Below are 26,557 nucleotides of genomic sequence, written 5' to 3'. Positions count from 1 at the left end.
CCCTGAAGCATGTAAGGCTCGTGAGAACGAGCGTGTCGCCTCCCAGGTCAGCTATATATTCCTGAAGAACTCTGTGAAATGTTGAATTTAACTTCCAGCGCTTGCAGTGTTGGGGGTCCTGAATGTAATTGATATTCAATACATGGAAGCCCGTCTGCGATCAAAAGTGAGGCCTTACGACAGAGTTATGTTCCAAAGATGGCTTAATTTGTACATTTTGATGTTCAAATCCTCCATTTATGGCATGTTTTCATGAATAGAATGATGAGGCATTTATTGCAGTTCCAACATCTTAGAAGCTGGAGCCATGCACTGTGATTAGAATTCGTATTACACTTGCAAAGAAACGGACGCTGTTTCCTCTGAATCTAAAGAGAAAAAGGATCATCCACATGACCAAGAAGCCAGATACTGTCATTTGTATGGGTTTCTCTGTGCGAATTTGATAAAACTCATTTCCACTTCAGTGGAAGGTGATGCGCCCCTTCTGTAAGGTATAAGAATCATTTCTATGTAGTATTGCTTTTAAAAACAGAAGTGGATTCATCTAAACAAATGAAATGGGGCTAAAGACATAAAATACCTTCAGTTTTCATACATTCCATTGTCCAGATTTTAATTTTTAAATTTTGTAGATAAAAACAATTTTTTAAAATGATATTAGTCGCTTTCCTCAACTTAGCTCGCCGCTGTCGTCCGCAGGCATGCGTCCTCTCCACTATGCGGCGTGGCAGGGAAAATCCGACTCTGTTTTACTGCTGCTGAGAGGGGCGGCTTCAGTCAATGCTCCTTCCCATGACGGACAGATACCCTTACATCTCTCTGCGCAGTATGGACATTACGAGGTGGTGAGTTCAAAAGACACACACACACACACACACCGGTTCAAGGCATTACCAGTCATCCCATTTCGCTGAAACTTAAACCCATTGTGTCTTTGGCTGTTATTGTTCCACAACAATACTAGTAATTCCATTGTTGCACACAATGACTACACACATTTCTTTCTTTCAGTGACATATGTTTTCCTCCTACAACGCACACACAGACCCACGGCTTCATATTCTTAGCCCTTATTGTATTAACTTCTGTTCATCTCTACACCAAAGTTGTTGACTTTCCTTCAATTTTTGATTCTTGTTTTTTTTTTTTTCATTGTACTTTTTTCATTACTTCATCACTTTTATGAACACTCAGCATATGCATCTATTTCCTATCGGGTTATTCTCGTTTCTAAACTATAAGGCCTTGGACACCAACCTGAATATGCCACACCTTTCCAGACAAAACACCAAATATGACATATATGATTATAGACCCTTTGTAATAACTTTAGGCAATACTTTTAAGTATTCTATTCCTAAAATATTTTTCATAATCCTTTTTAATCTTATTCTTCTAAATTTTAGTATCTTGTCTCCATTTCTATCTAATATCCTACATTCTGATTAATCGGATTGTTAATTTACTTGTAATGCTCTGTAGATTTTTGCATCTTTATTACGTCAAATTTTGATAGTATCTATTTGTTTATTTTTTTTTTTATCCTTACCCTTATTGCTCATCTATAATTTTTCAGCTTTTTACATTTCTTTTGTGTGGCACCTTGGGATCACATCCCAACAAGACCTTTCAAACCAAATAAATTGATTATCTGCTTTCTATTCTGCTGAAATTAATAGACCTACAGGACGCATCAAAACCTTGATTCACATATTAGCTCTAATATTCGTCCCTTACCTAAAAATAATGTTCCACCTTTATTAGGACCAAGTGTTGGTTCTCATGAGGAATGGTCCAATGAAGGCAAGTGATTATACCAGAAAGGTTCAAAGAAGTAATTCAGACCATATGTGCAAACACTCGTCCACCTGTAACTCGACCCCCTTTGAGATACGACCTCGTTAGTAGAGCAGCATTTCCCACAAAGCTGACAATCCATCTCAGGATCCACACAGCAGCTATCATACGTTCCTCCCCTCTTGGTGGAAGGCGAAGCAGAGAAGCACCAGTCGTAGAGGACGACTGGTGTGTGAGTGCTGGTGTATTATACATGAGGCGCTATACTGTTCACACTGTGTTGCACTCTCTCCCTTTTGCTCTCAGTCTGAGATGCTGCTGCAGCACCAGTCTAATCCCTGCCTCATGAACAAGGCGAAGAAGACTCCTCTGGATTTGGCCTGCGAGTTTGGCCGACTCAAGGTACCTGACTATTTGTGTCGTTTTCCTTATCTGGCATGGGCGACCATTTTGGTCGTTGGATTAACCAGATCACTTCACTTGGTGATAATGTCACAGATTGACATCAAGTTGGTTCCCATGCCAGTTCGATTGGAAATACAATTGTAATCCTTTGCATCGTCACGTTTCTTGACCTCGTGTGAAAAGATTTAGACTCTTAATCCAGTTATCTGCTTGTGAAAACACTCCTCTCTTTATGTATGAATGAGGGCGCCTTATGTCTAACATGAACCAGAGGTTAGAATGAAGTGACTCTGGTCAGCTAAGCCTGTTTGAGTGAAAGGGCCTAAGTGGCTCTTTTGGACATTGTAATGTTCAGAAAGTTGTACTTTGGGGCATAATTTAGTGTTTCTCTGCCACATCTGCCAGATATAAACCAGACTGAGATGTTTTGCTTGCACTAAAAGTCAAAATTAGACACACTTTTTATGCCTGTTTAATGCTCTCTCAACTAGTCTAAGTTTGCAGTTAAGCTGTGAAAGAAAAGAGGACTTTGGGCTGTTTTTACCACATACATACCGTCTTATGACAGCTGCTGGGCAGTGGATAAGCCCCAATGTGCAAGTTAATCTCTTTCTATATAAGTTGTCATTTACAGTGATGTACACAAGGACGCATGGTTTTTTTTAAAAATATATACATCATTTATGCATCCCTTATGTTATAATTCCTTTCCTAAATCTGCCGGTAAGAACGTCATCTTTGGACTGATTTCTCTTTAGGTGGCTCAGCTGCTGCTCAGCAGTAACATGGTGTCAGCGCTCTTAGAAGGAGAGAGAGGGAACGACAGTCTGGATTCCCCCTCCACCACTCCCCTCCACCTGGCAGCCAGGAACGGACACAAAGACGTAATCAAGTGAGAAAACCATGTTTTCTGTAGTGGGTTGGGGAGGCTGGTGTCTTTCCCATGGTGGTCTTCAGGCAAGAGGCAGGGTACACCCTTCAATTTAAAGTGGTCAATTTAAACCAACCCACCCAGTGAACCAATGTGCATGCACCATTGTGTGGCCCATAACTCAGGGATGTTCTCTGCTTTATGTTTCTGCTTGGGTCATAAATATAAGGACCCTGCCAGGCTTGAAAGGAGGGGAAAAGTAACTTTAGGGTGCATTCTCACCAACCCTGTTTAGTCCACTTTAATCTAACTGTTTAGTCCGTTTGTCAAGAAAGTCTCTTTCAACAAGCCTTACATGTTCATGTTTGTTTTTACTTGCACTTTCCTGACCATAATATTTAACATACCAGTTTGCGTCTCATACATTTTTTGGATAAGAGGCAAAATGTATTCAAGCAACAAGAGAAAAAAAACCCTTGTCTCTTCAACTGAAGCACTTAAGACTGGAATGCCCTGGTTTACTGAAAATACACACCAGTTTATTAATTTTTGCACTCCAACAAGATTGAGCAAGCATTTGCCGGAATGACAGCGTTGTTTTTTTATTGTACCTTGTAAATCAGTGAGAATGCTTGTGCAATGAGGGTTAGGGGTGTTTGCTTGTGTAGTGGGTGATGCCCTCATCTGTTTTAGATTCTTCCGCAGATCTAATATACAATGTAAATCAGTGATTTCTGACATTAATTGCAGTTAACGTTCACATTATTGGACTGCATGCAGTTTGATTTAGGATCCTTCAAATCTTGTTACTGCATGGTACACTGTGGGGAGTGAACATCTCCATGAGTTATGGCTATTTTTATCTAGACTCTATGAAAAGCCAACTTTAAAGTGTAATCCTTCAACCTTGAAGTGCGTAAGCAGTGACTGATTAACTTTTTTTTCTGCATTCTCTATCAATTCACTGTTTATGCATTGACTAAGCATTTATTTTTTGAAAGCAGGGTGCCAGCCTTACACAATATACAAGCCAGGAGTTTATTTTGTTTATAACTGCCTCCACTAACTATGAGAAACAAGATTATGGTTTTCCTTGTTTTTTTGGGAGCAAATACCAACTCTAGTTTATTCTTATGGTCAATGGGTCTTGGGGTGCCGCAGACAGTGGAGTATGACCAGGCCATGGATCACAGAGTTCAGTCTTGGCCTACTCCAGATTCTGGTTGGTGTGCGGCTTGGAGCGTCCTCTTACGTCTGATGGGGGGTTGCCTCATGGGAGTCCTTGGTTCAGCAGGTGGACTGGTGACGGAGGTGGTTGATAGGAGGTACAGGTGGGGTGTAATAGGGTTTAAGTTTTGGAGGGAGTTGAGGGATTTGGGAAGATTTTTCTAGCCCCCTTTGTTACCCTAAAATTAATTGACTGCATGCAAAAACATGAACGAGTTTAACAATAAATAAAGACTTGGATCATTGTAAATCCTCTGCTATTTCTTCATGGCAGTCTGATATCACCTCATACCAAATCTAAAGCTGCACACCCTCATGTTCTGTTTTTCTCAGCTGACTTTACACTTTCTTTTTTAAACTTATGCTTGTTTGTGTGTAAATATGTAGAATATGTATTCGGTTTGCCAAGTAACCCCACCCTGTCTGTTAGACACTCTGCTGATGGCTTTCATCCTTCCTAAATAAGCAAATGTTTTTGCAACACCATCTCCACTCTGACTCTCCTGAGAAGGAAAGTTCAGAAGCTGGGAATGCAAACAGAAAACTATCCAGCACATAGGTTGAGAAATCACTTAGTTGAAGACAGATAAGAATTCCTAATCAGGGCTTTGCCACATCGACGGTCTCGTCGTATCACCTAATTGTTGTCAGCTTTCTATATCTGATTAGAATCTAAGCTGAATCTTTCAAAGATCCATTACGCAGAGTGGTGTTTTTCAAATGTTTATTTCTGTTAGTTTTGATGATTATGGTTTACAACTAATGCAAATTTTTCAGTCAAGATTACTGTATTACAGAAGCTGCCTTGGATGTACATAGTGCTGTATTCACTGCAAAGTTAAGTGGTATTGTAGAAAAAAAATGCACAAGAAAAAAGGGATGGCCACAGTTTTGAGAGGCTTGTGAAGAAAAACTCATGCATCTTTTCCACAGGCACAACTTAAACATACAAATGCACCACAGTATGTATGTAACTGTAAAGACAGTTCAAGGGCTTTAAGCCAGGTAACGCATCTGCCAGACAAGCTCAGTAAACAGTACAAGACATGCAGTTAATATATGATAAAAAGAGGTTCCAGATTCTTTCAAATTTGTGCCCAGCACCAGATAAGGTCAGTCTGGTTTCTATTTTCACTTGGTGGATCACTTCCTTAATCTAGTCTGTACGAGAAGGTGAAGCTGAAGACTTGCAATAACAAAATCAGCCTCCTGGCCAACAGAGTTAAGAATGCTGTAAAGTCTTTATGAGCCACAGATAGATTAAGCAAAGCTGATGGTACTGCAAATAATGCAGAGCATTTGAAGCAATTTTTTTCCCCAGTTACAGTGGCCAGGGTGTGTTATGTCTGTCAATCAAGCATGGCACAGTATGGTATCCTGCAGTCAAGCATAAAATCCTTTAGCAAAACTTTAAAACCTGCCTCATCCTCCTTCGGCGTCTCTGCCACCAGAATACCTACATTTGGACTAGAATGCGATGCTGTTAACGCCTGCAGCAGTTAAATGGATGATGTTTGCCTGCAGTCTCACAGTGACCGTTTCTGATTTTGTTTCCCAGGTTGCTGCTTAAAGCCGGCATCGACATCAACAGAGCCACCAAAGCGGGGACCGCTCTGCATGAGGCCGCCCTCTACGGCAAGACGGAAGTAGTGCGGCTGCTGCTCGATGTAATGACTGTTGGAAGTCTCTGTCCACCTAACTTTGTGTTTTGAAGAGGTAGATTGTTTGTTGCTCGTGAGTAAAGTGGGTCTGACTTTGTTTGTGCGCAGGCAGGGATCAACGTGAACCTGCGCAACACGTACAACCAGACAGCTCTGGATATCGTCAACCAGTTCACCACTTCCACGGCCAGCAGAGACATCAAGCAGCTGCTAAGAGGTTTGTTCCTGCACGGTCAGCCTCCTGAGATGTCTCGCAGGGGGAATCACTGTAGTTCTGGTCCTTGCAGAAGCGTCCAGTTCCCTCCAAGTCAGAGCAGTGAAGGACTACTGGAATCTCCACGACCCCACTGCGCTCAACCTGCGTGCTGGGGATCTTATTATGGTAACTTTTTTTGCGTGTCTTCCTGTTGTGAAAACTGTCCCTGCGTAGCCGTCGCCTTGCAGCGATTTGCTTTCCCACGCCGGGTTAAAGCCGTAGCATGTTATTACATCATATTTGGGATACTTGCTGTGTTTTTATGACCACCAGGGTGGGGCCAAAGTTGAATTTAAAAATAATTCTGTTGACTTTTGAACTTCCTCATCCCTCAGTATTAGACTTTAGGTTCATCACAGCTCAAACTGCCTTCATACGAGTGTTAGCAGAAAGTCATGGCTTAAAGTTTAGACAGTGATAAAAACGGTTCGGCTTCAATTTTTTTTGTAAACTTGCTTTTTCATTATTGTGCCTTGTGATCAGATACATATTAATCCATTTCAAAAAGAAAAACAGGAATGCGTGGTATCACAGGTTCTGACTTGTTCTTATAGGGAAGCGTTTTGATTCAATCTATGTGTCAGTGAGAGATCTGGAAAATTGTACATAGAGAAGCAAAGGAGTGGCGAGAGGTGTGACTGGACCTCTTTGGCGAAGTATGTCAAAATCCACTGTATGTCAACAAAATATCCACAAAAACACCACAAAATATATTTGTTGTATCTCTGTATTTTCTTAAAACAAAAAAAGGACCTGAAGTTAGTTTTTTTTTTTAAAAGCAGCTGGAGAAACAAGCCAACAAACTGGAATCAACTCTGAGCACTAAAGAAGAAAAAAAATGAGTCAACATCAGTCAGAATCTGGTCCAGAAGTTGAGATCCAACATTATGGAAAAGAATGGATGACAATGTACTAAATAGGATAGGAAAGTCATGAAATTGCTTTAATTGTTCTTGAGTGTACAAGAGAAACACAAAAGAACTCAAATTGATGAATCCACATAACAGTGTTTGTGTCTCTGCAAAAAACTTCCAGACTTATCTTTAGTCAGGAGAAACTAGTGCCTGACAAATCAGAGTCCAGTAATTAAAAAAGCAGCATTTTAAATAGTAATGGTGAGCTATCTATGAACTTTCCTTTCTAACTCTGGACAATTCTAGACGTGCTCTACCTTTTCTCCTACTGCTCTGCTCTGCGTTCTTGTAATCAAGGGTTGAAGGCCCGTGTTAGAACAGTTGTGTTGTTGGGATTTGTGTGGGATGTTTTGGGATAATTAAGTGAACTTTGAACAGGAGACCACAGCAGAAAGATGGGCTCAAACATGTCTAATTACCAGCTTGTTTTCCCCCCCAACACCTCCTACCAGGCCCCCACCTATATACAAAGACACTCACACACTCTTTACTCATGCATATGTGTGTTTATCTGTTCTCGTTCTACGTATTTTGATACGCTACTCCCCCAGTCGTGTTTGAACTCGACTTCAGCCGAGTCGAGGAGGACTGCCATGTAGGTTTGTTTTGTTCTTTCCAGGTATGTTGTTGGCACTCTTGATGAATAGATTGCGTTTTTGCCAGCTGACTGGCTTTCTCTTATTATCGCCTTAAGTGCTTTAGCGGAAGAGTCAGATGTTAATTCGGGCTGATGCAGTACTGGCAACGAATTGAATTTCTTTGCCGCTTTAATCAATCAAGACGGGATATTTTGGCTCGTTCTTCTGTAATTTCTCTGTGAGCTGTCGTGCAACTAATGGCTGTTCTCAGAGACAGACTTGTCTTCTAACAGAAGCGTGCTGTCATTTGTTACCGCCAGGTCCTGGAGCAGCACTCAGACGGCCGCTGGAAAGGCCACATCCATGACAGTCAGCGGGGGACCGACAGGGTGGGCTTCTTCCCGCCTTCAGTGGTGGAGGTCCTCAGCAGGAGAGCAGGTAGACATACAGTACATGTAGCGTGTACATGAATATAGGTTGGGCATTTTGTAGGTGTAATCCCAGTAAGGTTGAATTCAACAGTTTCAGTGCACCGCAAAACTATTCATACATGAACATTTTAACATAACAGCTGTCATGAAGATGAAGTTTTCATGAATATTTACGACTATTGTCATGAAGTGTCATTTGGTAAATAATAACACTTTTAATGCCTTATCGTGGTGGAGGGGTTTGAGTGCCCCAATGATCCTAGGAGCTATGCTGTCTGGGGCTCCATGCCCCTGGTAGGGTCACCCAAGGCAGACAGGTCCTAGGTGAGGGACCAGACAAAGAGCAGCCCGAAGACCCCTTATGATGGACAAGAACTTTGGACTTGGTGTTCCCTCGCCCGGACGCGGGTCACCGGGGCCCCACTCTGGAGCCAGGCCTGGAGGGGGGGCACGATGGCGAGCGTCTGGTGGCCGGGCTTTTACCCATGGAGCCCGGCCGGGCTCAGCCCGAAGAGGAAACATGGGCCCCCCCTCCCATGGGCCCACCACCCGTGGGAGGGGCCAAAGGGGTCGGGTGCAGTGTGGGATGGGTGGCAGCAGAGGGAGGGGACCCTGGCGGTCCGATCCTCGGTTGCAGAAACTGGCTCTTGGGACGTGGAATGTCACCTCTCTGGTGGGGAAGGAGCCGGAGCTAGTGCGTGAGGTCGAGAGGTTCCGGCTAGAAATAGTCGGTCTCACCTCGACGCACGGCTCTGGTTCTGGAACCAGTCTCCTTGAGAGGGGCTGGACATACTTCCACTCTGGAGTTGCCCAGGGTGAGAGGCGTCGGGCAGGAGTGGGCATACTTGTTGCTCCCCATCTCGGCGCCTGTACGTTGGGGTTTACCCCGGTGAACGAGAGGGTAGCATCCCTCCGCCTACGGGTGGGGGGACGGGTTCTGACTGTCGTTTGTGCTTACGGGCCGAACGACAGTTCAGATTACCCACCCTTTTTGGAGTCCTTAGGGGGGGTACTGGAGAGTGCTCCTCCTGGGGACTCCCTTGTTCTGCTGGGGGACTTCAATGCTCACGTGGGCAATGACAGTGAGACCTGGAGCGGCGTGGTTGGGAGGAACGGCCCGCCCGACCTGAACTCGAGCGGTGTTCTGTTGCTGGACTTCTGTGCTCGCCATGGATTGTCCATAACGAACACCATGTTCAAGCATAAGGGTGTCCATATGTGCACTTGGCACCAGGACACCCTAGGCCGCAGTTCGATGATCGACTTTGTCATCGTTTCATCGGATCTGCGGCCGTATGTCTTGGACACTCGGGTGAAGAGAGGTGCGGAGCTGTCCACTGACCACTACCTGGTGGTGAGTTGGCTCCGGTGGTGGGGGCGAAAGCCGGTCAGACCTGGCAGGCCCAAACGTGTTGTGAGGGTCTGCTGGGAACGTCTGGCGGAATCCCCTGTGAGACGGAGCTTTAACTCCCATCTCCGGCAAAACTTCGAACACGTCCCGGGGGAGGTGGGGGACATGGAGTCTGAGTGGACCGTGTTCCGTGCCTCCATTGTCGAGGCGGCCGATCGGAGCTGTGGCCGCAAGGTTGTCGGTGCCTGTCGCGGCGGCAACCCTCGAACCCGCTGGTGGACACCTTCGGTGAGGGATGCCGTCAGGCTGAAGAAGGAGTCCTATCGGGCCTTTTTGGCCTGTGGGACTCCGAAAGCAGCTGATGGGTACCGGCGGGCGAAGCGGCATGCGGCTCGGGCGGTTGCTGAGGCAAAAACTCAGGCGTGGGAGGAGTTTGGAGAGGCCATGGAGAAAGACTTCCGTACGGCTTCGAGGCGATTCTGGTCCACCATCCGGCGTCTCAGGGGGGGGAAGCGGTGCAGCACCAACACTGTTTATAGTGGGGATGGTGTGCTGCTGACCTCAACTCGGGACGTTGTGGGCCGGTGGGCAGAGTACTTCGAAGACCTCCTCAATCCCACCAACATGCCTTCCACTGAGGAAGCGGAGCCTGGGGACTCTGGGTTGGGCTCTCCAATCTCTGGGGACGAGGTCACCGAGGTGGTTAAAAAGCTCCTCGGTGGCAGGGCCCCGGGGGTGGATGAGATCCGCCCGGAGTTCCTTAAGGCTCTGGATGTTGTGGGGTTGTGTTGGTTGACGCGACTCTGCAATGTCGCATGGACATAGGGGGCAGTTCCCCTGGATTGGCAGACTGGGGTGGTGGTCCCCCTGTTCAAAAAGGGGGACCGGAGGGTGTGCTCCAATTATAGAGGGGTCACACTCTTAAGCCTCCCTGGCAAGGTCTATTCAGGGGTCCTGGAGAGGAGGGTCCGTCGGATAGTCGAACCTCGGATTCAGGAAGAGCAGTGTGGTTTTCGTCCTGGTCGTGGAACACTGGACCAGCTCTACACCCTCGGCAGGGTCCTGGAGGGTGCATGGGAGTTCGCCCAACCAGTCTACATGTGTTTTGTGGACTTGGAGAAGGTGTTCGACCGTGTCCCTCGGGGAGCCCTGTGGGGGGTTCTCCGGGAGTATGGGGTACCGGGCCCTTTGATACGGGCTGTCAGGTCCCTGTATGACCGGTGTCAGAGTCTGGTCCGCATTGCCGGCAGTAAGTCGGGCTCGTTTCCGGTGAGAGTTGGACTCCGCCAGGGCTGCCCTTTGTCACCGATTCTGTTCATCACTTTCATGGACAGAATTTCTAGGCGCAGCCAAGGTGTTGAGGGGATCCAATTTGGTGGCCTTAGGATCTCATCTCTGCTTTTCGCAGACGATGTGGTCCTTTTGGCTTCATCAGATCGTGATCTGCAGCTCTCGCTGGAGCGGTTCGCAGCCGAGTGTGAAGCGGCCGGGATGGGGATCAGTGCCTCCAAATCCGAGGCCATGGTCTTGAGCCGGAAAAGGGTAGAGTGCCTTCTCCGGGTCAGGGGGGGTGTCCTGCCCCAAGTGGAGGAGTTTAAGTATCTCGGGATCTTGTTCACGAATGGGGGAAGAAGGGAGCGGGAGATCGACAAGCGGATTGGCGCAGCGTCTGCTGTCAAGCGGGCGCTGTACCGGTCCGTCGTGGTGAAGAGAGAGCTGAGCCAAAAAGCGAAGCTCTCGATTTACCGGTCGATCTACGTTCCCACCCTCATCTATGGTCATGAGCTTTGGGTCATGACTGAAAGAACGAGATCGCGGATACAAGCGGCCGAAATGGGTTTTCTCCGTAGGGTGGCTGGGCTCTCCCTTAGAGATAGGGTGAGAAGCTCAGTCATCCGGGAGGGACTCAGAGTAGAGCCGCTGCTCCTTCACATCGAGAGGAGCCAGTTGAGGTGGCTCGGGCATCTGGTCAGGATGCCTCCTGGACGCCTCCCTGGTGAGGTGTTCCGGGCACGTCCCACCGGGAGGAGGCCCCGGGGAAGACCCAGGACACGCTGGAGAGACTATGTCTCTCGGCTGGCCTGGGAACGCCTCGGGATTCCCCCAGAGGAGCTAGAAGAAGTGGCTGGGGAGAGGGAAGTCTGGGCCTCCCTTCTGAAGCTGCTACCCCCGCGACCCGACCTCGGATAAGCGGAAGAAGATGGATGGATGGATGGATGGATGCTAAAGTGTCAACTGTGCATTATTCAGTTACTAATGACACTTTTAATGCAAAGTTTCATTAAAACTTGTATTAAAAGTCCATTAAAATGGTCAACTTTGCATTAAAAGTGTCTTTATTTACTGAATGACACTTCATGACAACAGTTTTAAAAATCATGACAGCTCACATTTATGACTGCGTCATGTCAGTCTTATGCACATCCCATCAATACAGTGTTACAGATAATTTTTCCCCTTTATCTTTCTTTTCTTAAAAAAAAATTCTGACAGAAAATACTTTCAAAAACTTGCTTTTATTTCAATCATACTTTCTGGCTCTTGGTCTGAATACAAAGTCCAAATAAATACAACGCTTGAAAAACAACATGGTTGACCCTCAGCGGACTGATGTCACTCTCAACTATGGAAACCCCACGAGTGCATTGGTGAAAAATAAAATCCAGATTTCCCAAATATTAACACTTCATAAACAAAAAATTTGATTAATCGATAAAATCGCCTTCATTTGCATTCGACTCCCTTTAAAATCTAATGAAGCCAGTTGCATTCAGAAGTAGCCTAATTAATAACCAGACTTCACTTGTGTAATTCAATGTCAGTACAACTCCGGCGGTTCCGTGAAGGTCTCAACACCAAATATGTTTCCTTAACATGAACTCTGGAAAATTATTGAAAAATCTCAGATTACTTGTGGCAGCAAGTTATTCTATCTATAAGGCCTCAAGTCATGTATATGAGAAATAACATTTTCCATCCCGCTTGTAAATCACCTTGTTTGATCTAAGTGACTGAAAGCAACTGGGGCCCTGTGCTTGTTTTGCTGCCGAGAAGCCACCGACATTCATAGGTTGAGAGGTCGAGCGACTGCAACAGGCGCAGACGCACAGTTGCATATGCACGAGCCGAAGCGTTCCGACTCACGCGGACACGCATTGAAAGGATTACTGCTTGCCAAACTGCAAAGTGTCAGCTCAGTGCTAAAGCCCCCCGCAGTCTCTGCTTGGAGATTGTGTGTGCAGTCGCCGTGCATACATCGCTCACGCGTGAGGAGGGGAAGACATGAAAGTTCGACTCAGAAAAAGTCTTACAGGCACTTTGCATTTAGAGCAAACTCAGCTGAGTGTGTGAGTCCTGTGATGTTGGCGGTATCAGCACAAAAAGAGTCAGTGAGCTCTGTCTCTTTCTGTGCAACTTGTGATCTTACATTCCTATTCAGCGGCTTGTTATGTAACCCCAGAGAGGATTTGTCCTGGTTTATGCTGTTGCATATACATGAGGAGATATTCAAGCTCCAAACCTTTTCCCCCATGCACGCATTTCGTTCAGACCCGACCCCTGCATGGAACATATTTTTTGCATGCCCACCTCAACCTGCACGTGTCTCCCCTGTCCCTAGGGGGCGCTCTCTCCCGCCAAGGCTCAATGCCATCCCAGAGACCACATCCTGCATCCAGACCTCCTCCCTCAGGCCCCGCCCCTCAGACAGATGACTCATACATCCTCGGCTATGACCCCGCAGGTACACACACATATCAACAAGGCCTCCGAATGAGGGAGAATAATCAATAAACCTCAAGAAGGGGTCAGTTTGTTACGTTTGCCTCTATTACACTGCGATATAATATAACAATCTATACCCACATCAAATTAATAGATATGTAGAATTACATGGGTATTAAGTCTATTTGTTTGCCTTTAGTGTATAGTCAAAATTAAGTGTGGTGCAGTGTGCTTTTCTGGTAATCATATATCTATATTTTATAATACCTGACTGCCATAAGAAATAAACAGATACAAAATGATAGCATGAAATACAAACACCTGGTGACCAAGAGAAATAACAAAATAGGGGTTTGAGGTAAACTGTAAGGTTACTAAAGGTTGTTAACAATAACCTTTTGTGACCTATTTTTGAATTTAGTTACATATACAAAAATTGCATGAAGTAGCTCAGCATATTGAGTAATTCCTTTCTCTCTGTTGGATTCAGATGTACTGTTTGGTTTTTTTTATCATGTCAGCAGATTTTTTTGCTTTTGTGCTTTTTCTTTGTTTTCTCAAAATTCATTCAGTTAAAATAATTAAACTCAATATAACGTTTTATTACTCACATGACAAGATATTTCAAACTTAAAAAATATGGTATTTTATGTCAGATCAATAAACAAAAAGGATTTTTATTACAGACATGTCAGCATGTTGAAAAGCACATCCATGCACTCTATATTATATATACTCAATGAAAGGGTTTCCCCAGAGTTTTATAAGCCTGGCGGGCCACCATGCCTGACTTGTGCCCCCACCAGGCTAAGAATTGTTTGTTTATTTATTATTGGGGGTTTTTATACACCGGTTTTTGTAACTGCTGCTGAGCTTTACTGGTCTACATGTTAAGAACTACAGAAAATAAAGTGACAAGTCACAAATAAAGGATCAGCAAATTTTGGACACTTTAATTAGGTTGAAATGCCTGAAACAGTTTTTTTGTATCTCTTTTTTAAGACTTTACAAAAAAGACTGGTGTTTAGGTATTGCTAATAAGATCTTCTGTTAACACATAATTATCTAGTCATGTTTTCAAATTTTGTGTCAACTAACAAATTCTTAAGTACAAAACTTGGTGGGCTGCACAATGGCTGGTGCTCATACCACCAGGCTTAGCAAGTTTTCTGTGGGAAATCCTGCATTGCTGTATATATAATGTTTATGCTGTCGGTGCTCCTTTTACATGAATTACTGGTTAAGTAACTGATTTCCATGCCCTGGATACATCAGAGGGTGGTGGCTTTAAACGCTCTGACTCCAGCTGCAGTCTACACACTGAAAGACTCTCCTAACTCTTCAGTTCATTTTTGCTTCCTAGACCTCTCAAAACTGGTGCACCTTTTTTGCATCACACTCTTTCCTTACACACAACTTTCCATTATTATATGTATATGCAGACCTCTGATGACAACCAGCTTCTTTAGCAATTAGAGACTTACTGTCCTTGTGGCAGATCTCAGTGTCTCCTTAAGTAAGACCACGGGGGGTCTTACTTGAACGCATGGGAGAGCTCTGAGATTTAGTGGCTCAATTTTTCCTAGGGTAGGTCATTGCATCATTATAACACAACAAGTCAATTTTTATTGGTCTGATGTAATGTTGCAATCCGCAGTGAAAATGAATCTGAGGTTTTATGGGCCGCATTCCACAATCATCTAATGAAACTTTTTAAACTTGAATACTGGAGCAAAAATTTTTCAAATATGAACTTACAAGTATGGAACTGTAAGCGCCATCAGTCCATCCATCAGTTTTCTCTCATTACATAAGGTAAATCATATATTTAAAGACTACTTTTGAGTTGATTGTGAGTAGATTATACCTGATTACTCTAGAGGCAAAGGCAGGAGTAACCAGGACAACAAAAAGAAACAGAAACAAAAACAAGCCAGATAAAGAGATGCCTCTTCACCATTTTCTCCTTTTCAGGTTCTGGGCATTTTGGACCAAATGCTTTTTGGTTTACTTTACACATAGGCCACAATGAGTGTAAAAAGGTTTGTTATAGAAATCCTTAGAAAATAATGTATGATCAATTTAAATTCACACGAAAAATTTAAAATTTTTACACCAATTTATGTCCACAATTAATTAAAATGGGGCACTTCTAGAAAATACAAACTGATACACGGTGGCTAAGTGCACCAGTGCAAAACAAAGACGTTACAAATTTAACACCAATGACAGAGACACAAAAAACGTCCAGAAACACAAAACCCGCATTCACCCTCTCGCTTTCACAAACGCACACACATTTATACACCGATATACACACAGATCGGTAGGCAACTTTGAGTTAAGTGCCTTGCCAGCAACATGTGATGGGAAGAAGCTGGACTTGAACCTACAACCCTCCAACTGCAAGAAGACAACTCTACCCAGTACCCACTGGTCCACTGTCGCCCTATAAAATGATGTCAGATCTGCAAAAACCATCCAAACCCTCTTTATTTTAAAACTTTTATGACAGAAGCTGTTTTACATGTCTCTGTCCACCGGTCTCCAGTCCCTCTCCCCTCCCTAACTCGGCCCTCCTGGTGACCAGTGGCAACTCCATAGGTCCTTCTCCACCCCTGCAAGACGCAGGGAGTGCACGTAGCGTGTGTCTAAAGTGTGTGTGTTTGTTAGGTGCTTCACCGGCCAGTCAGTTCTCAGCCCCAGCAACCCCCCCTCAGGACATTTGGGTCCTAAGGAGCTCTCCCACTGGTAAGAGTGTGTGGCCCCCAAAACACCTGTCAACACATTCCCATCTAACGCCTCAAACTACCCAACCTCCTAACCCGGTGTGAACCTTCAGACATCTACCAGTACCACCATTTAACCAGACTTCTGTACCAGCTTACTTCTGCGTGTAGCACTTTCAATCCCCAAGTCCTGGCCTGACATTAACCATCCCGTAAATCCCTGCCTCCCGTCTGTCCCAGTAATCCTCTAACCACGACCAGAATTGTCTTGCAGGAGAACGTAATGGTAAGTGGTCAGCAGGTGTTGTGTCTGATTTGTTTCCCTGGCCATTTATTGATTCATTGCTGATTAAGTAATACTTAAAAAATAATCTGGATTTTCGGATTAATAAGACAGTTTCTATAATTCGGTCTCCCATTGAAGGTCAATACATGGTAGGAACGGTTTGCATCTTGACTTACCGAATCATGGTGTGTAGGTATCTACAGTGTAAAACCGTGTTTCCCTTGCAATGCTTTTATAGTATATGTTTAAAACATCTAATAATTCTCTAACTTTGAAGTGTGTTTAGGGTTGTAGGTCCGAGTACCTATGGTTCCTATGTCTACTGGACCTCATATTTGTTCATTATGGGCATGAACATCAAATTTATTTTGAATTTTCTAGGATTTCGAAACTTTCTGTTTGAACTTTAATGATTTTTACAAATAGAAATTAGACTAAACAAATTAAATTGATCTCACTTAACACATTGCATCTAGACCACTCACTCATGGTAGACACCATCAAGGTTTTGGCTAAACCCTAATTCTTGCTGGTTGCTTTTTGGCACATATTTTTCAGTAGTCAACAAATGAGAGCACAAAAAAAAAAATAATAATTGCAGTTCAACTGGGTGTTGGAAGGCCATTCTACAGGCTTAACATGCGCTAGCTTAAAACTTATGCTTCCTTTATTCATTCCAAAACATGCTTTGATATACATTTGAGATCAGTGAGGTGAAGTTACTGAATTTGGAGGCAGACTTAGCTGTCCTCCTTCATCCATCGTCACCAGTGCCACTGGGCCTGAAATGGCGCTACAGCATGATAGCACTGCCACTATGTTTGACAGCTGGTGTTCTTAAGTTTAAGAGCTTCACCTTGACTCCTCCATTTGTGTTTCTTGTTCATCAGGGTCAAACAGTTCATTCTGCAGCTGTCCAGCTGGGTCGCTGCAAAATTCAGTCAAGTTTAAGGTGCTGATTTTGGAGCAGGGACTTATTTTATGGCTACCATGACGATGTGGACAGCTACACTTGTGTTTGCACAGTTTGCAGCTCATTGCAGGCTTTCGGTTTCTGGATTATTCGTAAACATCTTAGATGGTTTGTCGTCTTCCAGACTTTGGAACATCTGAATAACTTTGACTTGCATATAATTGTTTAACCTAATGACCTTGGAATCTGTAGGTGTTTAAAAATAAGTCCAGAAGTCGTTCTCAACTCATGTAGGTCTGTAATCCTTCTTCAGTTTTCATGGCTCCCCTTGGATCTTCATATTTTTCTGACTACTGGTCAATCCAGTGAACGTTGTTAAAGAAATCCTATATGCTACCAAAGAGAAACAACCAGCTAGAACCTTCAGTGCCTCTTATGTAAATATCTAGATGAATTTATATGCAAATATAAGAGCCTATATGAATATTTTTTAGTAACTGTACCTTAGAGGAAATCTCCCATACACTGTGCATGCAGCTCCTGTTTTACACAAAAGAACATTGCAGTTGTATGTTGTATCAACAGTCCACCCTGGGAATAACTCCATGTTTAGCTCAATGTTTAACCAGCAGGAAAGGTAAATGAACATGTGTCTGATGATTTTGAATCTTTGAGACAGAAATGTTGAGAGATGTCGCAAAAATGGCTACAGCTGAAGCAGCACAAACTGGAGAAGCTTTCCGTGTAATACAGACCTTTTAAGAAGAACAACTTTATAACCACTTTTGATTTTTCAGCTTTCATCCCGAGCATTTTCTTGCCAGCTGGACTTGACGTGGGAAAATAATTTATAAAAAAAACCCTCTCTCAGTTCGTCAGAGCTCACATTTTTTCCCCCTCAGCTTTTACTTTACACTTAGGTCATTTTGCCTTGTTGCGTCGTCTTTCGTCAGGCGACAGGAACAGCGTTGGTAGCACAGGCAGTGTGGGCAGCAGCCGCAGCGCCGGCAGCGGCCAGAGCTCAGAGAGCGGCCGCAAGCAGAACGGGACTCACATCCGCCACCACGCTGACGCTGGCAAGGTGAGGCGGAAACCTTTCTGTCTTTCTTCTGCTGCACAGTATTTAAAAGTAAGAAAACCAAAGTGGGGCTGCACTGTGGCGCAGTTGGTAGAGCTGTTGCCTGGGTTCAATTCCCGGCCTGGGGTCTTTCTGCACGTAGTTTCCCACGCATGTTCTCCCTGTGGGTTCTCTCCGGGTTCTCCGGCTTCCCTCCTACAGTCCAAACACATGACAGTTAGGTTAATTGGTCTCTCTAAATTCTCCCTAGGTGTGAGTGTGTGTGTCCCATCTGTCTCTGTGTTGCCCTGCGACAAACTGGCAACCTGTCCAGGGTGACCCCGCCTCTCGCCCGGAACGTTAGCTGGAGATAGGCACCAGCATCTCTGCCGATCCCTCTAAGGGACAAGGGTGTACAGAAAATAGATGGATGGATAAAAACCAAAGTGACCAAGACGTTCAGTGACATCCTTGTGTTTGCAGGTGGCTCCCTCTGCAGGTGAAACTAGAGAACAGGTCCACAATACAGCAGCTGACCAAAGAAATGGTGAGTAGCACAGTTGTTTTCCTCATCCCAGTATGGATTTAGACTTTGAATCTGAAAAAATTATTTTCTTTCATTTTTTGTCTGAGGTGAAATGAACCCTTACCTAACTTCTTGAACATTTTTGATTTTCCCCAGTGGTTTTGTTTAATTCTGAAAGAATAAGCTGAATTTTTGGAGTCTCTTAACAGTTCAATCCTCTTGTCAGACTCCCATTAAACAGATAAAAAAAAAAAATCTACAAATAAACTCCTTTTTTTGAACAAAAGAGGCCATTTCAAACTTGAGTTCAGTTGTTTTGAAAACAAGGTATATGTCTGCTTCGCAGGTCAGTTACGAGATCAGAACATTCGTTTCTGTACACAAAAAACTGAGCAAAAAGAAAAATACCTAACATGACATAAACTCTGCCTGTAAACTTCTTACAATATTTTTTGATCAGCTTTTCTTATCACAAAACTACTGGAGTCACTAATCTATGTTTCAGATGAATTTACAGAATTAGTCTGTAAAGTACAGGGACAAATTCCTGACCTTTTCAAATAAATATAAAAAATATGACATAAAAATTATCTCTTTTTTTGGCATTTTGTGATGCATTCAAGGCCTTTGGTTTGTTTATTACTTTTAGAAAACTATTTCTCTGCATCAAACATTTAATTAGGACCTTTAGCTTATTTTCACTGTAACATACCGTTTTTAGAAAACTACTTTAGTTTTGAAATCCCCAATAAAAACATTCCTCCTTGTCTCAATCGCAACAATTCAAGAACAAAAGCTAGGTAAACTTAACTGAAAAGAGTGCTTGGACCACGATGTAAGGCAAATGCGATGGTTAATGCTTTCAAATCCGCAGATAATATGATTGCTACACCTCAAGGATCTCTTGGTTTTCTTCTACCTCAGGAATGTGACCACAATACACAGGCGCGCGGTCAGCTGTTGTTACTGTCAGTCGGAAAGGAAATGAAACAGAGGGAATAAAGTCTAACCTCAGCTCACGTCTAAAACCTATAAAACCATCTTATTCTCTCAGCCTGCAAACGTTGCATAACTAACCGCAGAAAGATTGGAAAAAATGCTGTGCCATCACCAGAGTTCGATGGGTTGGAGTCGAGCCTCTTTGCAAGACATTCAGGTGTTTCACTTTGAAGCTGGGGAGGATTTCCGTCGACCGACGACTGAGAAGCCGGGAGGGTGAAGTGAGGGAGCTGGGAGATGAGGAGTGGGAGGGAGGGATCGGAGATAAGAGACAGGAGCTAAAAGCAGAGGGAGCAAAACATATCCGTCTGATGAAGGAGAAGGAGGGTAAAAGTGAGGGTGGGAATCAAGCAACAAAGTTAGTTTACAGAAATGGCTGTGCAGCAGGAGCAAGGATGAAGAGCCAGGCAGCAGGGGTGTTGCAGCTTTCTGTTCTCCTCACGGGTAAGAAGTCAGATTTGGATTTAACGTGATCTTTGGTTTCGTTATTCCTTTCAACTCAGGTTGTGCATGAGCGGCAAAAGAAGTAACTGGTGTTAGATGGTCCTAGAGCAGTGGTTCTCAAATGGGGGTACGCGTACCCCTGGGGGTACGTGGAGGTACTGCAGGGGGTACGTGAAGCTTTTCAAAATATCTTTAAAAAATCAGTAGGCTCCTCATAATAAGTCTTGGGAAAAATTATTTTGTAAAAAGTTCAATAATATATAAATGTGTGTTCATGCACTGAATTTTATATTCAGTATTTACAGGGTATTTACAGCACTGTACCTCTGTTTTATTCCAAAAATGTTTTGCCCGTGTCAGGGGGTACTTGACTAAAAATATATTTTTAAGGGGGTACATCACTGAAAAAAGTTTGAGAACCACTGTCCTAGAGGACAATTAAAAATCAAAACAAAGGGAAAAAAAATACAATGTGGCATAGAGCAAACATGATGGTTTTGTCTGTCCAAACTAACTAAAACTCAGTTTTAGTTAGTTTTTGTGGAGAGTAAAACTAAGGAGGACATTTTGACTCAATCTAAAGGCCAATTACATGTTCTGTAGGTACTGTTTACCGCCCTGTGTGGTCAGGGGCCCTGACGCCCATACCAAAGGAAAGCATTAACCATCGCTCTTTACCATAGGTCATTTTAGCTTCTCCTCTGATTAATTATTTCCTTGCTCATTCTGTCCTGGTAGGTTTTCAGTTATGTCAGACTATTTCCTTTTTTTTTTTTTGGTCATAAACTGAACAATACTTTGTGAAGACGTTCAAAGCTTAGGGTGTTGTTTTACGCCCTAACTCTGCTCTAAACTTCTAAAAAAAACTTCATCTCTGACCCTGCCTGCTCTTTTCCTTGGTCATCATGGTGCTGTTTGTTCACTGATGTTCGCTAACACACCTCATACAGTTGCATTTATACAAAGGTCAACTCGTGGTGAACTCCCTTTGTTGATTAGGTGACATCTGAAGACAGCTAGTTATGCCGATAACAAGAACACAGCATAGATAGTGGCATATATTTACTCTGGTTTTCATTTCTCTGGGAAGTAAAAATAGCCGCAGAAGAAGATTGCTAATTGGTTGCACCTGCAGAACTTGACAAGCGTGTGTGTGTGTGCGGCTGTGTATTGGTGCTATTTGCTTTGGGAGTCAGGCGGTGAAAAAAAGGAGGCAAGTGCAAATATTGAGCTAAGCTCAATGTTAGTGGATGCAGACCGCAGTCTTTTGTGAATGAAGAATACAGTATAAAGTTGGAAGGATCATTTATTTCAGGAACTCCATCACTAAATGAAACTCATGTAGATTAATTACACGCAGATGGATATTTTAAAGACTTTATTTCCGCTAATTGTGACAATTTTCCACTTAGATGTAAAGAAAATATGACATTTAAAGTTAGAAATCACACCAGACCAATGAAAATAAACATGGGCCTAATTAAACATATGTCACTTCAAAAGGTACTTTTAATCTGACAAATGGGCGTCATCTGAACACATATTGTACTTTGCTGACTATGGCTACGTATGTTGGGAATATTGCTGTGTTGTTGCTGTGTTGTTAGTCCAAACTATAAACGTGGATCCTGGCAGGTGAGCAGACTTATTAAAAACAGAAAAAACTATGGAATGATTAAACCCAAACGGGTTGACCTCAGAGCTAAAAGTGAGGAAATTGCCAGGAAAGGGTGCATTCCTCAGATATTTGTGGTAATGTGTGAAAGACGGGTCAGGAGTTTCCTTAGATCAGATAAGATGCCTTTACACACCTGGAAAGACCTAACAACTCTCAGCAGCTATGCTTAAATCGACTTAAACGGATCACTTCTTGTCTTTAGCAGTCTCAACTGCAATGCATACAAAACACTAAACAAATTTGAATCTTTTGTTGTGATGGATTCCACCACGCCCCGTCTTTTTTTAGTCTCTTTAGTTGAACCTGGCAACATTTGTCATCCCCCAGGATTGATGATGTGTGTTTTGTAGGTGGTTCTCGCCGACAGGCCAACAGCACTCCTCAGAAAGGCTTCGTCAGACCAGAACAGCTTCTGGAGGGCAAGGTGAGTTTTTTTTTTTTTTTTTTTTTTTTTTTAACATTTGACTCCTTTTACTGTGTCTTTGTTTTTTATTATTTTTAAAAAAAGCAGCAGAATCATTGCCTTTGTGCGCCATTAGGACTCTGAAGCTATCTACCAGTGGTTGTGTGAGTTCCAGTTGGAGCAGTACACTTCCAACTTCATCAGAGCGGGATACGATGTACCTACCATCAGCAGGATGACTCCTGAGGTGGGCTAACGTTTCAGTTTTATAGGTTACTGTCAACTCTTTTCTAGCAGTAGTTACTGTTTTGGAAAAAAAAAATTGATTTGTCAAGTCCCTGGTGAGGTGCTGGAATTAAAATGAAACAGGATAAGTGCAAAAAGTGATGGATATGTTGAAGTGACTAGCTTAGCAACGCGTTTAGGGTTCTAGTAATGGAGGCTAACAACAGAGTACATGAGCCACATGCAACGAGACTCATATGTTACCATTGCTACTTACAAATTCTATAATTCACTAGTTTCTGCTGTATACATTCTTACTCGCTTTGCTTAAATCCCTACTTCATGTCATGTAATCCATTTTTATTCCATTGCAATTGACGAGAAAAAAAAACAGTAAATGAATGTCAACAAAAGAGTAAGATGTCTGTAACTTACTGCAGGTACTCATTCTTTTCGTTGTAACATCCATCTACTTTTTTTTCCAAATTGGACCTCAGGATCTCACTGCTATCGGGGTGACCAAGCCGGGCCACAGAAAGAAGATCTCATCAGAGATCAGCAAGCTGAACATCCCCGAGTGGCTGCCAGATTACATTCCCGTGAGAAATATACATATATTTTAAAACCACACAAATTCTTCACCGCACTCGAAAAGACGCTGTATTTTCTGTACGATTCAGTGTAATAAATTGAAAGTCTTTTCCTCTCTTTCTGCTGCTCCCTCTGTGTGTTTGTTGATGTAGTCGGACTTGGGGGAGTGGCTAAGCGTGATTGGTCTGCCTCAGTACCAAAAGAGATTGTGTGACAATGGCTACGACTCCATTGCGATCGTTAAGGACATCACCTGGGAGGACTTACAAGAAATAGGGATCACCAAACTGGGTGAGAAAATGAATCGGATTTCTTTCAATTTTTCGCCATGACTGAAAGAATCCTCCTTTTAGCTAAACTCAGCATAAGATGAATCATCAATGTTAAAGAATGTCTCTCTCTACCTCAGGTCATCAGAAGAAGCTAATGTTGGCTGTGAAACGACTCTGTGACCTGCAGCGCTCTCGTAATCAGGTTGATAGGACAGGAGAGGGAACTCTCAGGAGAAAGCCAATGGCTGCGCTAGAGCTGGTGGCTATCGAACACACACCAACGCACATCGTTCACTCTCATGGACACTCTGATGCCCCATCTGAAAACTGCTGCCCTTCCCCTCGCACCCCCAGGGCTCTCCTCTCCTTTCAGGACTGCGAGCTGAGTGCAGAGCTGCAGAGCGCTATGATGGGCAAGGTGGGGGGATCGGCGTCGGAGGCTTTCGGCATGAGAGGAGTGCCCCCCTCTGCTGTCATAGCTGCTATGTCTGTCAGTCAAGAAAGTATAAGCAGGCGTTCGCGGGGCTCAGGGAGGTCGGGAAATTCAAATTCGGGAAATTCCCATGATCACCAAACGACACCGTGTTCTAGCAGAACGTCTTGTAGGCCTGAGGAGAAACTGGATACTGGGGGAGTGGAGGAGGCCAAGAACAGCCAAAGCAGCCCTGGAGGTAGAAGTAAGCAGATGTCTGCTGAGATGTGGGACCATCAGAGTTGGGCTGGTGTCCCAGAGAAACACCCTTTCTCCACCGTAACACCTCCGCTAACCCCAAGCAAGATGCCCCGCTTTGCTTGCCCCGCAGTTCCACCCAAGTCCAAACACCTGCAGTCCCCCAACCGCCTCTATCAACCTCAGTACCACCCCCACCACCAGCCTCCCTCTTCTCCATCATCGCCATCCCCACAACCCTCTCCCACAAAGAAGTACTTCAATCACCTGCAGGCTCAGGCAGGAGCTGTCAACGGCCCTCCACGAGTACTTTCTAAACCCCTGCCTGGAGCCATCCCTGTGCTTAGACCCCCACCCACACAGGTCCAAGGGGACGACACTCGGAGAGGGTCACAAAATAAGCGCAGCCAAAGTTTGAATCGCTACGCTCTGTCCGACGGAGAGCCAGATGAGGACGATGACCTCCCTCTTCCCTCTTCCTCAGCTTCTTCCGTAACCATGCCGCCCTACGCCACGCTGTCTCGCAGGCCGGGACGTGCCTCAGGACCCCCACGTCAAGTCAACCGCAGCCACTCCTTCGCTGTGCGCTCTCGACACAAAGGTCCGCCTCCCCCGCCGCCCAAGAGGATGAGCTCAGTGAGTGGCAGTCCCACAAGACAGCATAGCGAGTCAGGCAGGAAGGCGGCAGAGCCAGAGTTGAAGGCCGGGGTAGAGACAGATAGTGCAGGCAGCGTGAGGAGCATCGCTGCCAAGCTAGAAGGCAGCAGCAGTTGCAGCAGCCCATCGAGGAGGATAGACATACCACCGACCTATGTTCACGTTTCACCTGTTCCCAGCCCAGTTTCCTCTTCCTCACCAATCGCTTATGGATTACCATCGCATATTATTCTACAGCATTCCAAACCTGTCCCCGCTTTGGGTTTGGGAGGCTTAAGGAGGGTAGGAAGTGAGAGGACAGAAGGCGACACTGACAGACACAGAGGTGGAAGTACAGAGGAAACAACTGAAGAGAAACTGAAAGCAAGAAAAAGTGAAAAACTGTCTAGGAGTTCTTCTGTGTCACCAAAGACCAATTCTGGGAACCATCTACCTTTTGCTGAAGAAGGCAATCTTACTATCAAACAACGACCCAGGATAGCCATTGTTACCCAGGCAGACACAGACAGTAGGTCTCCAACAGATAGTCCAGTTCAGACCCAGAACAGCTTGGAGCCTCCGGAGTTCAACCTGAAAGAGTCTGATACTGTAAAAAGACGGCACAAATCCAAAGACAAAGGTGCTTCCACACCAGAAGAAGCTACTACTCCCAACCAAGAGGAAGACCACCTGCTGCTTACCAGTCCACACACACATGTTGAAGTCAGAGGTGTAAATAAAGGAGAGGCAGAGACACCAGGGAATGCTTTCCTTAGAGTTGGCTCGGTGGGCAAAGGTTCAAAACCTACTGTATCCTCAAAACCTTCCACTCCTCTAAAACAAACCCCTAACGGCAGTCTAGTGAGCCCTCAAAAAATTGATCCGACGGCACGGGTTACCGCGCAAACAGCCATTCCAAATTTGACCAGTGTGCAGATACACACTGTCTCTCCAAAACTGAGCGGCAGCTTTCACATCCAGACAAGCATGCAGAGCCCTAAGCCCGTTGCGCATTTACAGACAGTTGGGTCCAAGCCGGACTGTCCGCTGAAAGCCGCTGCTCTGCCTGCATCAGGGCTCTCTCCGTCCAACGCAACGCCCATTTCAGCAGGAGGTAACTGTCAAACCTTTGTCGCATTTCTACAGCTTGGGCATTTTGGATGTTAACAGTAGAACGTCTTGTTTCCTCAGGAACAAATCTCCAGATAATCCAAAGCGTCTGTTTTCCTGCTCCATCCTCCACGACACTGAGCTCCTACTCCCCTAACTCGGCCTCGTCAGGTCAGTCAAGGAAATCGGGGGGATCTCTGTCTGGTGTAGCAGGTCTGGAGGTTCTGGCCCAGAAGAGACTGGAGCAAACCAGTACGTCACTAGAGGCTGCTCTCAAAGTGGTGGAAAACGAACTCGCACATGGCAGCAGTGTGGATGGGTAAGAAGTTTCGGTTTCTGTACTGGGTCGCAGCTAATGTGGGAGGACATAAACAGGCTCAAGGTTTTTCATCAAAATTTGATCTAAAGCTAGTAAGACTCCATTTAGGTCTGGATCTGAACCAAGGTCCACCACTTGGATACTTGGAGTCTCAACAATATGGACATGCTCTTTCAAGCAGAACTTTGTTGAAAGAGCTTTTCTGAACTAAGTCAGTCATTAACAATGTAGGCACAAGCACCAGTTGTTAGAGCTGCTACATTATGTTGACCTACATTCTTGTCTTCAAAGGCCATTTGTACGCTACTTCTTGAGGCCTTGGGAGATGAAACTCAGATCAAACTCAATTTAGTAAAGTTCCAGTTAAAATTCTGAAAACCAGTGGGAGTTGGGAGTCTGTTTCCGCATTAGTATCAGTGACAACATTTACAAACCTGAGACTTTCTTTTTCAGGTACAATTAAGCCCAATTATGCCCAATGT

At 44.4% G+C, this 26,557-nt stretch overlaps 1 protein-coding gene across 6 annotated transcripts in view; it reads left to right on the top strand.

Annotated features, from left to right (window-relative positions):
- The window catches only part of LOC102233692 (caskin-2), a 56,578-nt gene that overhangs the window by 27,183 nt on the left and 2,838 nt on the right, over positions 1-26,557 (top strand). For 4 of the 6 annotated variants that reach the window (XM_023341116.1, XM_014472882.2, XM_023341114.1 and 1 more), the window contains 17 exons: positions 703-848; positions 2,107-2,202; positions 2,964-3,097; positions 5,862-5,970; positions 6,073-6,181; positions 6,252-6,346; positions 8,033-8,150; positions 13,114-13,236; positions 15,891-15,968; positions 18,099-18,226; positions 18,686-18,749; positions 22,200-22,273; positions 22,389-22,499; positions 22,975-23,076; positions 23,221-23,359; positions 23,478-25,760; positions 25,838-26,075. In XM_023341116.1, the coding sequence (XP_023196884.1) occupies positions 703-848; positions 2,107-2,202; positions 2,964-3,097; positions 5,862-5,970; positions 6,073-6,181; positions 6,252-6,346; positions 8,033-8,150; positions 13,114-13,236; positions 15,891-15,968; positions 18,099-18,226; positions 18,686-18,749; positions 22,200-22,273; positions 22,389-22,499; positions 22,975-23,076; positions 23,221-23,359; positions 23,478-25,760; positions 25,838-26,075 (4,147 nt within the window). The remainder of the gene's footprint in view (positions 1-702; positions 849-2,106; positions 2,203-2,963; positions 3,098-5,861; positions 5,971-6,072; positions 6,182-6,251; positions 6,347-8,032; positions 8,151-13,113; positions 13,237-15,890; positions 15,969-18,098; positions 18,227-18,685; positions 18,750-22,199; positions 22,274-22,388; positions 22,500-22,974; positions 23,077-23,220; positions 23,360-23,477; positions 25,761-25,837; positions 26,076-26,557) is intronic. The other 2 variants (XM_023341117.1, XM_023341118.1) reach the window with 2 other exon arrangements.

The sequence above is a fragment of the Xiphophorus maculatus genome, chromosome 10, assembly GCF_002775205.1.
Source record: "Xiphophorus maculatus strain JP 163 A chromosome 10, X_maculatus-5.0-male, whole genome shotgun sequence".
NCBI lineage: Eukaryota > Metazoa > Chordata > Actinopteri > Cyprinodontiformes > Poeciliidae > Xiphophorus > Xiphophorus maculatus.
This window is presented reverse-complemented; position numbering and strand designations above follow the sequence as displayed.